At 32.2% G+C, this 16,626-nt stretch overlaps 1 protein-coding gene across 5 annotated transcripts in view; it reads right to left on the reverse strand.

Moving 5' to 3' along the window:
* Positions 1-16,626, reverse strand: part of ASCC3 (activating signal cointegrator 1 complex subunit 3) — a 377,366-nt gene that overhangs the window by 261,689 nt on the left and 99,051 nt on the right. For all 5 annotated transcript variants that reach the window (XM_054490290.2, XM_054490292.2, XM_063666450.1 and 2 more), the window contains 2 exons: positions 1,177-1,377; positions 597-737 (listed from right to left, as the gene is read on the reverse strand). In XM_054490290.2, the coding sequence (XP_054346265.2) occupies positions 597-737; positions 1,177-1,377 (342 nt within the window). The remainder of the gene's footprint in view (positions 1-596; positions 738-1,176; positions 1,378-16,626) is intronic.

Raw genomic sequence — 16,626 nt, forward strand, 5'->3', positions numbered from 1 at the left:
ATTGCTTTCAATAATAATCATCTAGTTGAAACCTAAATATTTTTTCTTACTTAGTCATAAGATTTTTGAAGACAGAAACTGTATTTTAAGTGTCTTTATTGTCAGGCATTCATTCATTTCATCTAATATAGTGCTATATACAGTGCATGATTTAATAAGAATAACTTTGCATTTGATGAAATAATGAATGACCAAAAAGCTTTATTATATGTTAAGCCATTCTTATGGAATAGTTTGGAACACTAGTGCAATCATTTTAAGATCTATATATGTCCCTCCTCTTAAAATTAAACTCTAGTATTATTTATATCCTCATCCCCTACTGTTTTAAAAGAATAGCCTTACTGCCAATAGGCTTGGAACCTAACAATATTCAAGATGCAGTAGGAATTACAGGAGTTAGAAGGGATACCAGAAAACAAAGTACCAGCAAAAACTCTTTGTAGTACAGAGGTAAGATGCGGTTACAAATAAAAGTTCATTATATTATGTTTGTATTATGTATTCTAGTTATTTAAGATATAGTCATTTAATAATTTTCACAATTACCTAAAAAAAGAATGGTATTAAACAAAAAATCTACGTAAACAACATACCTGAGTTCGTAAAATTTCACTTTTGGACAACTGCATGTCACCAGTCAATTCTTTCACAACGATGCCTAGTGGCTCTAGACGTCTGCTGAAGTAATTTGTCATTTCAGCTGCCAAGGCTTTCATTGGAGCAACATATACAATCTATACCAAAGGAACACTAGCTTGATTAATGAGCAAAAACTACCATGTCATTTGTCTTACAGTAGCCAACACAAGTCACAATTTATTGTGAAATATGTTTCTAACCACTTCCAGTGAAAAATCTTAATAGTGATATATTAAAAGTCTTATCTTTGTGAGATACGTGTGTAGCTGTTTAAAGGACAATAGAATTTGTTTACACAACTGCATCACTTTGAAAATTGTATAAATGTATTTTCATAGCTTCTTACATGGTAATAGAATTTTCATAACACAAATAAGAACTGCCTTAATAGTAATGAAGTAAATCAAGCAGTATTACTTATCTGACTTCAAGTACAATATCTTTAAGAACTTTCAAATTTCATGTAATATTAAAACTGCAAATTTATTTTATTCCTTACAATTTAAAAAGCTGTTGTCTGATTTATTTACTTACCTTAAATTCATTCTTTTTGATAACACCTTGTTGAAAATGTTGGCGAATTTCGTGCAAGACTGTAAGCATTGCAATGTTGGTTTTTCCAGCTCCTGTAGGGGCACAAATCAGCATGTTCTCATTGGTGTTGTAGGCAGTCTCAAACACTATTGACTGGATTCTATTGAGTCTCTTCATTCCTTTAAAAGCCAGCTGTCCGATCTAAAAAAAAAAAGGCATCACCCATTATAAATAGTAACAATGTGAAGGACCCATACAAATCAGTATGTGTAAACATTTATTTCCTTTGTTTTTTAAAAAAAGACTAATTTGTAGTTTCACAATGTGTCTTTTATTTAAACGGAGGTATATGCAGTTGAGAATAACTGAAAAATATTGTACAATTCGAATATACTTGAAATGGCAACTCGATAAATTTGAAAAATATGATGACACTATATCTATATTTTAGAACGCTTTTTTTTTTTTTTTTTTTTTTTTTGAGACGGAGTCTCTGTCGCCCTGGCTGGAGTGCACTGGCATGATCTCGGCTCACTGCAAGCTCCGCCTCCCGGGTTCATGCCATTCTCCTTCCTCAGCCTCCCGAGTAGCTGGGACTACAGGCTCCCACCACCATGCCTGGCTAATTATTATTTTTTTGTATATTTAGTAGAGACGGGGTTTCACAATGTTAGCTAGGATGGTTTCGATCTCCTGACCTCGTGGTCTGCCCACCTAGGCCTCCCAAAGTGCTGGGATTACAGGTGTGAGCCACTGCACTGGCCAGAATACAATTCTTAAGTAAAATAGATGGTAAATTAGTAATGTAAGAAAACAAAATTAAATACAGGTATTTTTTGAGTTCATATTCATTTACAAATTTCATGATGATGTTCTAATTTATCTAGTCTAGATTAAAGATGACTAATGAAACAGCAAACAAGATACTTCTTGAAGATATAAATTAATAGCAAATTCTATTTCATGTGTTTATAAAAAAAACCTTTTTTTAAAATGCAGCAGTAATAGTAGGAACAAAAGCCATAGACTACACTTACACAGAGTTTGCACTGCAACATGTGCAGGTGTAGAATATATGATATTATTTTGTTTAATCCTCAAAACAATTCTATGGTGTAGGTACTCTTATTACTTCCCTTTAATCAAAAAGAAACTAAGACACAGAGCAGTTAAATAATTTTTTCCTAAAATTTTCCTATATAAAAGTCTTAGACGAAAACTAAAAGGTCTGAGAGTAAACAAAACACTGGTTGGGATTACTGGCAGAAACTTGGAACGGCTATATTAATGTCAGAAAAAATAAATTTTGAAGCCAAGAATATTACCAGCAAAACAGAAAGCCATTTCATAATGACAAAGAGGTAAATTAATCAACACGATATAATAGTCCTCAACATTTGTATACCTAATAACAGATCTTCAAAACACATGAAGTAAAAACTGAAGACATGCAAAGGGAAATAGGCAAATCCACCATTATAGTCAAAGATTTCAATACCACTCTTCAAAATCTGTAGAACAAGGAGGCATGAAAATCAGCAAGGCTACCACAGACTTGAACGGCACTATAAACCAACTTGACTTGATTGACACTTATTCATCTAATAATAGTAGAACACACGTTCTCTTCCACTGCTCTTGAAACATTTAAGTTATACTACATTCTTGGTCAAAAAACAAGTCAATAAATTAAAAATGAAGACAGTCATACAAAGCATATTCTCTGACTGCAATGGAATTATATCAGGTACCCTTATTAGAAAGATACTTGGAAAATATCTAAATATTTGAAACGAAATAGCACACCTCCTTAAATAGCACACTTTCTACCACTGATGAAAGAAGAAATCAAAACAGAAAGTAGTAAGTATTCTTAACTGAAGGGAAATAAAAATTTATTATGTCAAAATTTGCAGAGACTGCTAAACCAATACTTAGGGGAAATTTTGTAGCACTAACTATTATATTGAAAAAGAAGATACCACATGATCTCACTCATATGTGGAATCTGAAAATGTTCATCTCATCGAAGTAGAGAATATAATAGTGGTTACCAGAAGCTACAGAGGACGGGGGAAGAAAAGCATGGGGAAAGGTTGGTCAATGAGTTCAAAGTTTTAGTTAGACAGGAAGATTAAGTTCTGGTGTCTTATTACACAGAAGACTATAACAAATAATAATATATATTTCAATATAGCTAGAAGAAAAGATTTTGAATGTTATTATCACAAAGAAATAACAAATATTTAAAGTGACAGATATGCTAATTACCCTGATTTGATCATTGTGCACTATATACATGCATTAACATATCACATCATACCATTATTTATTATTTGTCAATTACAAATAAAACTTTTTAAAATAATCAATTAAAAAAGAAAAAAAAAAGGTTTCAAAAGAACAACTTTATCCTCCAAAATGAAAATTAGAAAAAGAAAATCAAAACCAAAGCAGAATAAAGGAAATAATTATAAAGACCAATGAAACAAAAAACAGAAAAGGATGATTCTTTGAAATTAATAAAATTGATTAACCTCTGGACAGACTGATCAGGAAAAATAAGAGAAGACACCAATTATCACTATCAAGAGTGAGAAAAGTGGCATCACTAGAGATAATATAGATATTAAAAGAATAGTAAGAAAATATAATGAACAACTATATGCCAGTAAATCTGACAACTCAGATGAAATGGACAACTTTCTTAAAAAACACAAATTGCCAAAGCTCACTCAAAAACAAATACACAACTTAACCCAATATCTAGTAAAGAAATTAAGAATGAGGTTAAAATTATTTCCACAAAAAAACCTCCAGGGCCAGAAAGATTCTCGAATGAATTCCACCTAAAATTTAAGATGGAAATAATATCAATTTTACATGGAGTTTTAAACTATTTCAAAAAAAAATGTAAAAAAGGGAATACTCCCCAAATCATTCTATGAAGCTAGCACTGCCTCAATATAAAAGCCAAACAAAATAAAATCACAGACTAATACTCCTCAAAGCATAAATTTAAAAATTATAAACAACATAATACATCATAGAAAAACTACTTGATCATCTTAATAAATGCAGAAAAAGCATTTGACAAAATCGAACATCCATTTATTATTATTATTTTTTTTGTCTTAATCTTAGCAAACTAGAAGTAGAGGAGAATACCTCAACCTGATAGAGGGCATCTACAAAAACGTTACAGGTGTTCCTATCATATTAACAGGGTAAGACTGAATGCTTTCCTCTAAAACCAGGAATAGGAAGGGTATTACACTCACTCACCAATTAACATTGTATTGAAGGCTCTATCCACTTAACATTGTACTGGAGTGCAATCAGAAAAGGGGAAAAAGAAAAAAAAAGAAATAAAGTCATTAATATAAAAAAGGAAGAAAAAATACCTGTATTTAGAGATGACCTGATTATCTATGTAAAAAATCAGATGGAATCTACAAAAGAGCTCCTAAAGCTAATGTGTGAATTCAGGAAGGCTGCAGGATGCAAGATCAACAACTAAAAAATTACATTTCTACATACCGGCAATGAAATATCTGAAAGCAATTTTTTTAATCAGTAAAAATAGCACTCTGTTATGAATTTCTTAAGGATAAATATGAAAAGAGATGGGAAAGACCTGTACACTGAAAACTATTCTATTTTGCTAAATGAAAGATAAAATTCTTAAGACGTCTTTTTTTTGTCCCCCCCAAACTCATCTACAGATTCAATGCAATTCCAATCAAAATCCCACCAGAGTTTCCTATGGAAATTGACAAGCTGACTTTAAAATTCATATAGAAACACACATGACCTAGAAGGAACAAAACAACTTTGAAAAAGAATAACAATGTTAGAGAGCTAAAACTACCTGATGTCAAAAATTATTAAAACACTAGAGAAATCAAAACAGCAAGGTATTCACATAAATACAAACAAATCAAGGAACTGAATAGAAAATCCAGAAATAAATCCACACACATTTGGACAACTGATTTTTGATAAGGGCTGAAAGGCAATGTAGATGACAAAGGTCAGCATTTTCAATAAATGATGCTAGAACAAATGGATATACACATGTTAAAAAAATGACTTGAATCCATACCTTGCGTCACATACAAAAATTAACTCAAAATGAATCACTAACTGAATGTAAAGCCTGACGGTATAAAACATGTAGAAGAAAACATGGAAGAAATTCTTTGTGGATGTGAGTTATGCCAAGATTTCTTAAATAAAATAAAATCTATAAACAAATCAGTAAATTTGACTTAAGCAAAATGGAAAACCTATTATCTTTAAGATACTGTTAAGAAAATAAAAAGATAAGCCATAGAATGGGAGAAAAATCTTTGCAATACATATATCAGATAAAGTACTTATATGTAGAATATAAAAAAAAACTCAACACAACAATAAAGAAAACAAGCAATTTAATTTTAAGAGCAGGTAAAGATTTGAAGAATCATTTCACCAAAGAAAATATATAGATGTCAAATAAGCACACATAAAAATGCTCAACATCATTAGTCATTAGGGAAATAAAAATTAAAATCACAATTATGCACCTGTTAAAATGGCTAACATTTTAAAAATTGGCAAAATGTTTAATAAATTTTTTTAATTGCAAGTATTGTTGAGGATGTAGAGAAAAAAGAATTCACACATACTGATAGCAGATAAACTACATGTACAATCACTTTAATAAAACAATCTAGCAAGTTTTTTTTTTTTTTTTTGAGATGGAGTCTCTTGCTCTGTCCCCCAGGCTGAGTTGCAGAGGCACGATCTCGGCTCACTGCAAGCTCTGCCTCCCAGGTTCACGTCATTCTCCTGCCTCAGCCTCCCGAGTGGCTGGGATTACAGGCGCCAGCCACCAGGCATGGCTAATTTTTTTTGTATTTTTAGTAGAGATAGGGTTTCACCATGTTAGCCAGGATGGTCTAGATTTCCTGACCTCGTGATCCACCCGCCTCAGCCTCCCAAAGTGCTGGGATTACAGGCATGAGCCACCACACCTAGCCCAATCTAGCAAGTTTTTAAAAGTTAAACAAACATACACCTAAACTAAATGTACAATCACTTTAATAAAACAATCTAGCAAGTTTTTAAAAGTTAAACAAACATACACCTAAACTAAACGTGCAATCACTTTAATACAACAATCTAGCAAGTTTTTAAAAGTTAAACCAAAATACACCTAACATACCCCTTTGAGGCTCTACCCAAGAGAAAAAGAAGTATATGTACATACAAAAACATGTATATGAATGCTCATAGCAGCTTTACCTGTAATAGCCTAAAACAGGAAAACCACTGAAATGTCCATCAACAGATAAACGGATAAACAAAATGTTATATATTCATACAATGGAATACTACACAGCATTAAAAAAGAATTAATTATTGAGACATGTAACAACATAGATGAGTTAGACAACATAGACTTATCTATTATACATTTGCTTATGCTTTCACTTGGACAAAAGATATACTCAGAAGAGATCACAGTAGTATCTCTTAGGCCTAGAAGCTCTTAGGCAGGCCAATTAAACATCTGAGAGTACCACTGATACTTTCTTCACCAATTTCTCCTGATCACTTAGCCTCGGAAGGACAGTACAGCACATTTTTCAGGATACTGGGCTTACAGTCAGAAACCCAAGTTAAAATACTGGCTCTGCCACCATTTGCAATATAACTTTTAAGAAACCTAAGATCTCTAAATTCTATTTTCTCATCTGCAAGGTAATACTGCAAGTATGACCTGCAGGTCACTTAAGATCTCTAAATTCAATTTCCTCATCTGCAAGGTAATATTGCAAGGTAAAGGTGTTACCTTTATAACACAAGGAAGTTACAAAAATTAATTTTAAAATAGCTAACAATTATGGAGTGCTTACTATGGGCTAAGCACAGGAGTCCTTTACATAAAATATCCTAATTATTTCTATAGCCATACCAGAATATTTTATAGATGAGGAAACTGAAACTTGAGAAAGCTTTTTTAAGTTCACACAGCTATAAATGGTAGAGCTAGTATTTGAAGTCATATAACTTCAAAACCAGAGTCTTTAATTAGATAATATTTATAAATCATATACTATAAACCATACATAGAGATGGTACTTGTTAAATATGTTGAAATAAATTAATGGTAGCTATTATTATTACTGTCATGTACCATTTCATTTTTATATGAGGTTTACTAAGATAGTGCTATGAATGAATGCAGCTATTTCCAGTTTTTATAGACTTATGACAAGAAACAGAGTATACTATTCCTAAACTACAAATCTGATTATGTCATATTCCAACTTACAAAATGTTCCAAGACTTCTCATTGACTCTTCATTACCACTCAAGTTTAAGCTCAAAAGCAATTTCTGGTTCTCCCCAATTCCCTAAACAATTGTTACCTTTACTTCTTTGTGCTTCGCCATATTTTAGAAGATTTAAGGAACTACCATAGCTTCTCTCAACAACTAGACACTCAGACAACCCTGTTTATATATTATTATTATGACCTGTAACCACAAATATTGAAATGAGTCCTTTATATGTATTTCTGACCCATTAGATTGAAACTAAGGATTCTGTTTTTTATTACTCTTTGTATTACTCCAGTACCTAATCAATTGCCAGGAACATAATAGGCTGCTAAATAAATTTTTATTGAATGATTTTATGCTGGCTACTTGGAAAAAGAACTATAATTAAATGAGGGGAAAAGTTTAAAGATAGATATACACTGCATACATAATGTCCTCCAAAGAAATACTAAATTGAATCTAGCCAAAATATGTAGCATTTTAGCAAAAGCCCTATATTCAACTTTCAGTAAAAAACCTATTTCTTTGTTTTTGAAGGTTACAGTTCAAGAAATAAATAAAGTATCAGAAGAATATACTAACAAACAAAACCTATTACATATATAGAGGTTTATAACATTCTAATCAATTCAACAATCATTTACTGATTGTTATTATACTAAGGAGTTCTGTCAATACAAATATTTGTTTTCATAACAAAAGTCAGACAATGTTTAAAATGATCCTTAAAACTGACTAGTTTCTGGGTTTTGCTGATGATTTCTGAGATAGCATCTTGCTCTGTTGCCCAGGCTGAAGCGCAGTGGAGCAATCATAGCTCACTGCAACCTCAAACTTCTGGGGACAAGCAACCCTCCTGCCTCAACCTTCTGAGTACCTGGGACTACACGTGCATGTCACCACACCTGACTAATTTTTTTTTTTGAGATGGAGTCTCACTCTGTCGCCTAGTCTGGAGTACAATGGCACTATCTTGGCTCACAGCAACCTCCGCCTCCCACGTTCAAGCAATTCTCCTGCCTCAGTCTCCTAAGTAGCTGAGACTACAGGCGTCCACCATCACACCTGGCTAATTTTTTGTATTTTTAGTACAGACAAGGTTTCACCATGTTAGCCAGGATGGTCTCGATTTTCTGACCTCGTGATCCACCCAGCTCAGCATCCCAAAGTGCTGGGATTACAGGCGTGAGCCACTGCACCTGGCCCTAACTTTTTTATTTTTAGTAGAGACAAGGTCTTGCTGGTCTTGCTCAGACTGGTCTTTGAACTCCTGGGCTCAAGTTATCCTCCCACCTCAGCCTCCCAAAGCACTGGGATAACAGTTGTGAGCTACCACACCTGGCCCTAGTTTGTCGTTTAAAGGAAGAAAAAGGCATGTTTAAAATTAGATTACATCATTTAGGTTTCTATAAGGATATGAACTATATGCTGAGGTATGTGAGGGATAGACAGTCACTAAGCATGCCATATCAGGTACAAGAAACAGGATATTAAAAAAACACTTAGGGCTAGTGAAAAGGAGTAGCAAAGATGATGAAGATGGAAAAGTAGGCCAAGAGCAGACTACAAAAAACCACATATGCCACACTGAAGGAGCTGACCTTTTCTTCACTCATTTACCAAGTTAGTAATGAGCACCAAATTACTGAATGAAATAGCCAGGGACTTTTTCAGCCACTAGGGATGTAAATGTGAGCAAAAGCGACACAGTTACTATTTAAGGTCTCTTTTAAGCAAGGAAGAAGCATATTATAGTTCTCTTTGGAATATAATAAAAAAAGTTTAAAACCATAGAAATAATAAATTTATCTTCTGAGAATAAGAAGGCTTAGATTTAAATTATGAAAGAAAAATTCAATATAAAGAAAAGAAATTATAAAGACTCATCTGGAAACATATTTTAGAGACTACATGAAGAAATTATCAGAGGGAACTGAGGCCTAGAGAAGTTAAATAACTTACCCAAGTCCACACTGCTAATAAATTGTGGCCGAGACTGGACCTAAACTCAGTTTGTCCTAGCTCAAATACAAATTACCACCAAATTTACTGTTTAAAATATGATGATTTATCTTGTTCGGTAAGTATCCTCTACATTTATTTCAAAATAAACATCTCAAAAAAATCCTTATAATATTATTGCATATATATACATCACTATCAACAGAACATGCTAAATAGAAACAGCAAGTTAAAAGAGAAAAACCCTCCAAAACTTCCTAACATATTTAAAACAGCCCATGTTTTATACCACTCCCATAAAGTTTCTTTTTATTTCTCATTTCAAATTAAGGAAAATGAACGAAATAATTTTCACCAATAAACTTGTTGGTAAAAATAAAAGGAATGTGCTCAGACAGAAATTGTGACAGCAGTTAAAAAAAAAAAAATCACTAGAGGGCTCAGTATACTTGATATTGTGAATTGTGTTTGTAAGCTATTGGAACATGAAATAATTAACATCCATTATGCATAGATTTCTTATATTTGAATAATATTCAAATTATATTAACAAATGCTTTAAGTTAAGAAAACAAATTATTAAAGAAGAAGAAGAATGTGGGTTATATCAAAACTCTATTTTACTCAACTTTAGAACTACATGCTGATAATATTTATTGTTTTATTTATATTTCCTGCACACACAATACCTAATTAAATGCAGCTAATAATCTTTGCTTCCAAATATTTGACATTCTTCTAACTTAAAACATTTCATATTGATTTTATACATTAATGAATACATAAAGTTAAACTGAAATTATTTCTTAGTAAATCAGCATTTGCTTTTAAACAGAAAACTGAGAGTCTCATGATCATTTATGTTAAGTGCTTTATGTTTAATCCAGATAGTCATTCTAAGTATATAACATTTTCCCTTTTAACTGGTTCTAACTACTAAGCATTTTCAAAACATATCATAATTAGCAGACCAGAAACATTTTAAGTGTTACAAGCTTCATCCTACATCCACTTGTCTATACATATTTGGGACTCACCAGACTACTGATCTGACATACATACACCAGACTACTGATCTTACATATACTTGTCTTACATATTTGGGACTCACTAGACTACTGAAATAAGATGACTCATTTATGAAATTCCATAGAAAGTGTATGTTTTGGATATCCATTCATCAAATATACTGGTAATACAGGCTACTCATGAGTGCACACTCTATTTTTAAAAGTAAACTGGGTGATAGTATTTAGCTGGAAGAACAAAAATATACAGTAAACATACCTCATTGTTTATAATAATCATATATATTTTGTCAGTTAATTAGAAAGCATTAACTAAGTATCTAGGATGAACCCAAGAATATGCTGTCCCTCCCAAACTAGTGTAAATATCATAAGCTTAAGATATTCAAACAATAGACATTAAAATTTCAGCATATATTTATGATAAATCATAGATACCAAGGATATACATTACATAATTTTCACAGTTTTTCTTCGGCTCCCTATAAGATATGGCTTAGGCTCAAAATTTCAGAATTAATGATGATAGCCACTCCACACACTCTGTCCAAGTTTATATTCTGGAATCCCACCACTCTAATATTCCTCACAAACCTGGCTCCATGCCATAATCTATGTAAGTTACAAGATTAAAAATCAAACAATTTACATGAATACCTTATTTAACATACTTGAGTATTCATTAGATGATCAGATGATTTTCTTTTAGATAACTGGATAAATTTTTTCATTTAAAGGTCCTCAAGTACTGACTACTTTACATGTGTGTACATGTGTGAGTATATAAAACTATTTTTGATAATTACTCTAAAATAGATGACTTTGGGCTTTCCTAACAGGATACATTTAAAAAAAAAACTCTGATCTTTCATTTATAGGTGGGATCATTCATTTATTTGGCAAATAGTTCTTGAATATCTCCTCTATGTGGCTTAAACTGTTCAAACACTCAATAAGGTAGACAAAGTCTCTGCTGTCATGTAGCTTATGTTCTAATTAGGGTGGAAGACAAGAAAGTCAACATGTTTACTAATTTAAAAATTGTTTCAAATGCTCCTATGAATACATTTTAATAGATGGAGTAATGAGGAGTGAGACATAACAGTTACCTTAAATTAGGTTTCTAGAAAGGTGCCTCAAGAGAGGTGATCTGAATTGAGAATAAAATGACAAGAACCAGGCCACGAACAAATTTGAAACCTCAGTACATTCTAGGCAAAATGAAGATCTAGAAGCAGACCAGTAAATTGGGACTCAGTTGAAATGTTTAAGGAACTGTACAGAGATTAGAGTGGCTGAGTAAGTGGTCACACATGAGATGGGAAAGAAAGACAGGAATTGTAGGTAGGTCATAGCAAAGACCTTGGATTTTTACTCTCAACACAATTAAAATCTCTGCAGGATTTCAAGTAGAAGAATAATATAATACGATTTGTAATTTTTAAAGCTATCTCTGGCTACTATGTAGAAAAAAGACTGAGAAGTAGCATAAAACTATGGCAGTAATACAAGTGAAAGGTGATGCTGATTTATACTGGAGTGTCAGCAGAAGAAATGGAGAGAAGTAGTAGAACCCAGGCTATCTCTTCGAGATACAGCCAATGGATCTGATGATGACTTAAATGTAAGATGGTGGAAAAAAAAAAAAAAGAGAGATAAATCAAAGATGACTTTTTTCTTGAGTGAAAAAGTTTTTAGGATATGAGGAAGATTAAGATGACAGACTGAGAGAGAAAAATAAACACTCCATTTGAAGTACCTATTATACATCTAAGTAGAGATTTCAAACAGGCAATTATATCAGAATTTGAAAGTCATGGAAAGGTCAAGGATTTTTAAAAATTCATTTTCAGAAACGCAGTGAAATTACATAGTAGCAGCAGATTCAAATTTCAAAAGTTTGCATTCTAGTAATCTTTCTAAATTCTGTCTAAAATAAGAAGTTAACAGACACTAGGTAAAGGTTTAGTGGATTCTTCGAGGAATAAAGTATATAAGGTTTTATATAATAACACTACACCTCTATTTTAGTTGTTAGAAATCTTCTTTTTGTCAATTAGGGTTTATCGACTGTATTTGGGGTCAATGGAATTTTGTAATATACTACTTAGACTAGATAAGCATTGTTATAAGTAACTAGTCACAAGATTAAACTTCAATCATCTTAATAAAAATACTTTTGATAGTTAACACAACTTAATAAACAAATTTTATTATTGAAAGGCTATGTGACATACAATGCAGATTTTTTAATATTTAAAATCGAATCATGCAACAGCCTCTGAAAATTGAATAACTTGGTGTTCCAAATGTAATCAAAGTCTTGCTTAGGAAGAGTAAACCATAACCAATATAATGTCATAGATCTCACATATTTGAGAAACGTTTGGCTATTCAATAAATATGAAATTGAACTAAAAGTTAAGTTTAATATATTCTCATTATTTTACTTCAACAATTCATATGATTACTTGGGCAAAAGAATCATACACATTTTACCACATTAACATAAATATATAATTAGTAATTATGTAGATTAAAATCTTTAAGGTAATTTTAAAAGATCAACATAAAAGATGAAGATTGCAAGATATACAGCTATGATAAGCTTTCAGCTTTCCTAATTACCAAGTGATTTCTCAAATTAGAGGAACAGTTAAGTAAATTATGATATACCTATTCAATGAAATAGTATGCATTCATTAAAATAGTAATGAAGGAGAATATGAAGCAACATGAAAAAATCCTATATACATTAAGTGAAAAAAATACAAAATTATATTTTATTTTATTTTTTGAGATGGAGTCTCGCTATGTTGCTGAAGTTGGTCTCAAACTCCTAGGCTCATGTGATCCTCCTGCCTCAGCCTTCCAAGTTGCTGGGATTCCCGTCATGTGCCAGCATGCCTGGCTCCAAAATTACATTTATACTATGCTTACAACCATATTTTAAAAGACCACATTAAAAAACTGGAAGAAAATACTGGCTGGCTCCACTCCTCTATTGTTATCACGGAGTCCCCTTTTCATCTCTCTGAGGATAAACCTAATTTATTGGTGAAAAAGCTTTCAGATAACAGAAACTGATTCATATTTTGCATGAGTGAGCCACCTTTTGCCCTATAATTCTCATTCTTTTTAAGTTTCAGGGGATCTCTCAGTAATAGATTCAGATAAACAAGTGTAGAAAGTTCAGGACTTCAATTTAGGCCTTAGAGACCTTGGGACAGGTAGATTTATGGATATGTTAATTTCAGGTAAACTATGTCAACATACTAGGGCAAGTATCTTTATCTGACCAGTTTGTTTCCATAGAAAAATGCATTTGGGTTGTAAATAAACAACTTAGAAATCAAGGCTTAGACCATAATCTTTCATACTCTACTAAGAACAATAGAAGACAAAATATCAGCTACCCTAATCATAGAGAAATCTTAAAGGTGAGGACTATATATTAAGAAACAAACAAATTAATACTACAAGTTGAAAATAAACAACTGAAAAATATTTAAAAACATTTTAAATATTCCTAGTCTAATTCATCACTGTCCAATGGAAGCATATTAAAAGCCATATAATATATACTTACATCTTCTAGCAGAAACATTAAAAAAACACAAAAACATGTGAAATTAATTTTATAATGTATTTTATTTAACTCAATGTATCTAAAATATCATCTTAATATGAAATTGTAAAATTAGTGTATGTTACACTTAAAGCACATTGCAATCTAGACTAGCCATATTTCAATTGCTAAACACCCAGATGTGGTTAATGGCTACTATAACAAACAGTGCAGCTCTGGAGAGTACCCAGCTAACTTATATAATGCTCATAAATTGATAAATATACTGTCCTAACACAGCAGATTACATTCAGGGAAAATCTCTTAGGGCAACATTCAAAAATCCTTAATGTGGTTGACAAGACCCTGCCATAATATGAAGTTCATGAAATTCAGATAAAATATATTGCCAGGTACAGTGACTCATGCCAGCAATCTCACAACTTGGGAGGCTAAAATGGAAGGATTGCGTGAGGCCAGGAGTTTGAGGCTGCAGTGAGCCATGATCATGCCACCACACTCTGGCCTGGGTGACAAGGCAAGGTCCTGACTTAAAAAGAAAACAAAAAACTACATATTGAGGAGTCTTTAGGAAAGAGAAGGAACATTAGTCTTTCTCTTGATGTCTTATTCTCTATAGTTATCCTTGGTAAGCATAAAAACTAGAAAACAAGTAACCATTTGTTGAATGTGTTAAACAATGGAATTAATGTTCTTTTCCAAAACTGACTCAATCACTCCTACTTATTTCTATATTCCAACCCAAGGTCTAAAACAGTGAGGTTGAAATGTCAACCACACATTACATTGGTGTCCCAACCTAAGCCTCATTACTCATCTTTATTAAAGGTTGACAAATACTTGACAAATACCTCACCTGATCAAATAAAATCACTTGTATTCCCTAAAGTGCTAAACAATAAATATAAGAAGTATTTTCCTTTAAAATATGACTACTATGAGGCAGAAATTATGATTTTCAATTTCGTCTCTAATTCCTAGCACAGTAAATGGTGTAAAGCAAATACTCAGTGATTTTTTTTTCTGTGCTTGCTTCAGCTGAGTCATTTTGATTAAATCATAATTATCAACTATGAACTGCATTGTTGATGTTTATAAATCATCTAAGAGTTAAGATGCTCCATGTTAAGAATAAATTGTTCTACTCTTATTATTTATTAAGTTCTACAAGTGTTTTTTATCATATATTATAAATATTAGTCAAATAATTTTTTTCTATACTTATTCACTGCAGTTGCCAGTAAAACACCAAGTTAGCTTGGATTGCAACTGCTCCTGGTACACTTGTTTTTTTGTTTTGTTTTGTTTTGTTTTTGAGACAGAGTCTTGCTCTGTTGCCCAGGCTGGAATGCAGTGGTGCGATCTTGGCTCATTGCAACCTCCGCCTCCTGGGTTCAAGCGATTCTCCTGCCTCAGCCTCCTGACTAGCTGGGACTACAGGTGCGTGCCACCACGCCTGGCTTTTTTTTGTTGTTTTTTTTTTTTTTAGTAGAGACAGGGTTTCACCATGTTAGCCAGGAAGGTCTCAATCTCCTGACCTCGTGATCCGCCTGCCTCGGCCTCCCAAAGTGGTGGGATTACTGGCGTGAGCCACCGTGCCCAGCCGGTACATTTGTTCTTAAACCCAAAAAAGGTAGTTTCAAAACATACTTTTAATATATTTTTTAATTTTCCTGACACTAAGCACTAAAAACTCTAAACATAACCAGACATTTAGCATATCATGGAATTTCCCATATTAAGAATACACACAAATTATGTATTACATAAAAAATATGTAACATTCTATCTTTTCTACTTATCCCTAAGAAACTGATTGACTGGTTTATACCCAATCCCAATTTACATATCTATATTTTTCTATATTTATATCTCTCTATATATATTATACCAACATATGCTATTATTTTAAAATATCATCCTTCTAGGTCCAGAGGTAACAAAATATTATTTCTAAGAGACTTTATAAAAATTACTAAAACCCATGCTTATTTGTTTGTTTGACCTGCAAAAGAACTATAGGGAATTCTTGGGAGACTGTATAGTCCAACTAGGGATCCTCCTCTACTATACATAACAGAGTTGGTCAACTAAACTCTAGATCAGTGTATTTCACAAAGAAGGTTATGCCTTATTAGTGAGTTATGAAATTAATTTAGTGGATTGTTATCAGTGCTTTTAAAGAATAGAAAAGAAAAAGGAAATACTAATGCATCACATGATAAGGATAAAACAGTTTCATGAAAATTTTGTTTTAATTGTGTCTGAGTATATTGATTACAATGTAAAATATTTTTTAGATGAGCGCAATAAAAAAAGTTTGAAACCCAATGCCACAAATAAATACTTGCTAGTGAACACAAATTCATTCTTTCAAAATATGATCCTGCTTCATTTTGGGAACACAAAAATATTTCGCTCACAAATCAATGCCTATAACCTTCGGCTTATCTAGCAATTTCACTTTTTAAAAATGTATCCAAAAATATACTTACACATGTGCAAAATTGTGTATGCATAAGATTATTTATCACAAATT

Source organism: Pongo pygmaeus, chromosome 5, assembly GCF_028885625.2.
Source record: "Pongo pygmaeus isolate AG05252 chromosome 5, NHGRI_mPonPyg2-v2.0_pri, whole genome shotgun sequence".
Lineage (NCBI taxonomy): Eukaryota > Metazoa > Chordata > Mammalia > Primates > Hominidae > Pongo > Pongo pygmaeus.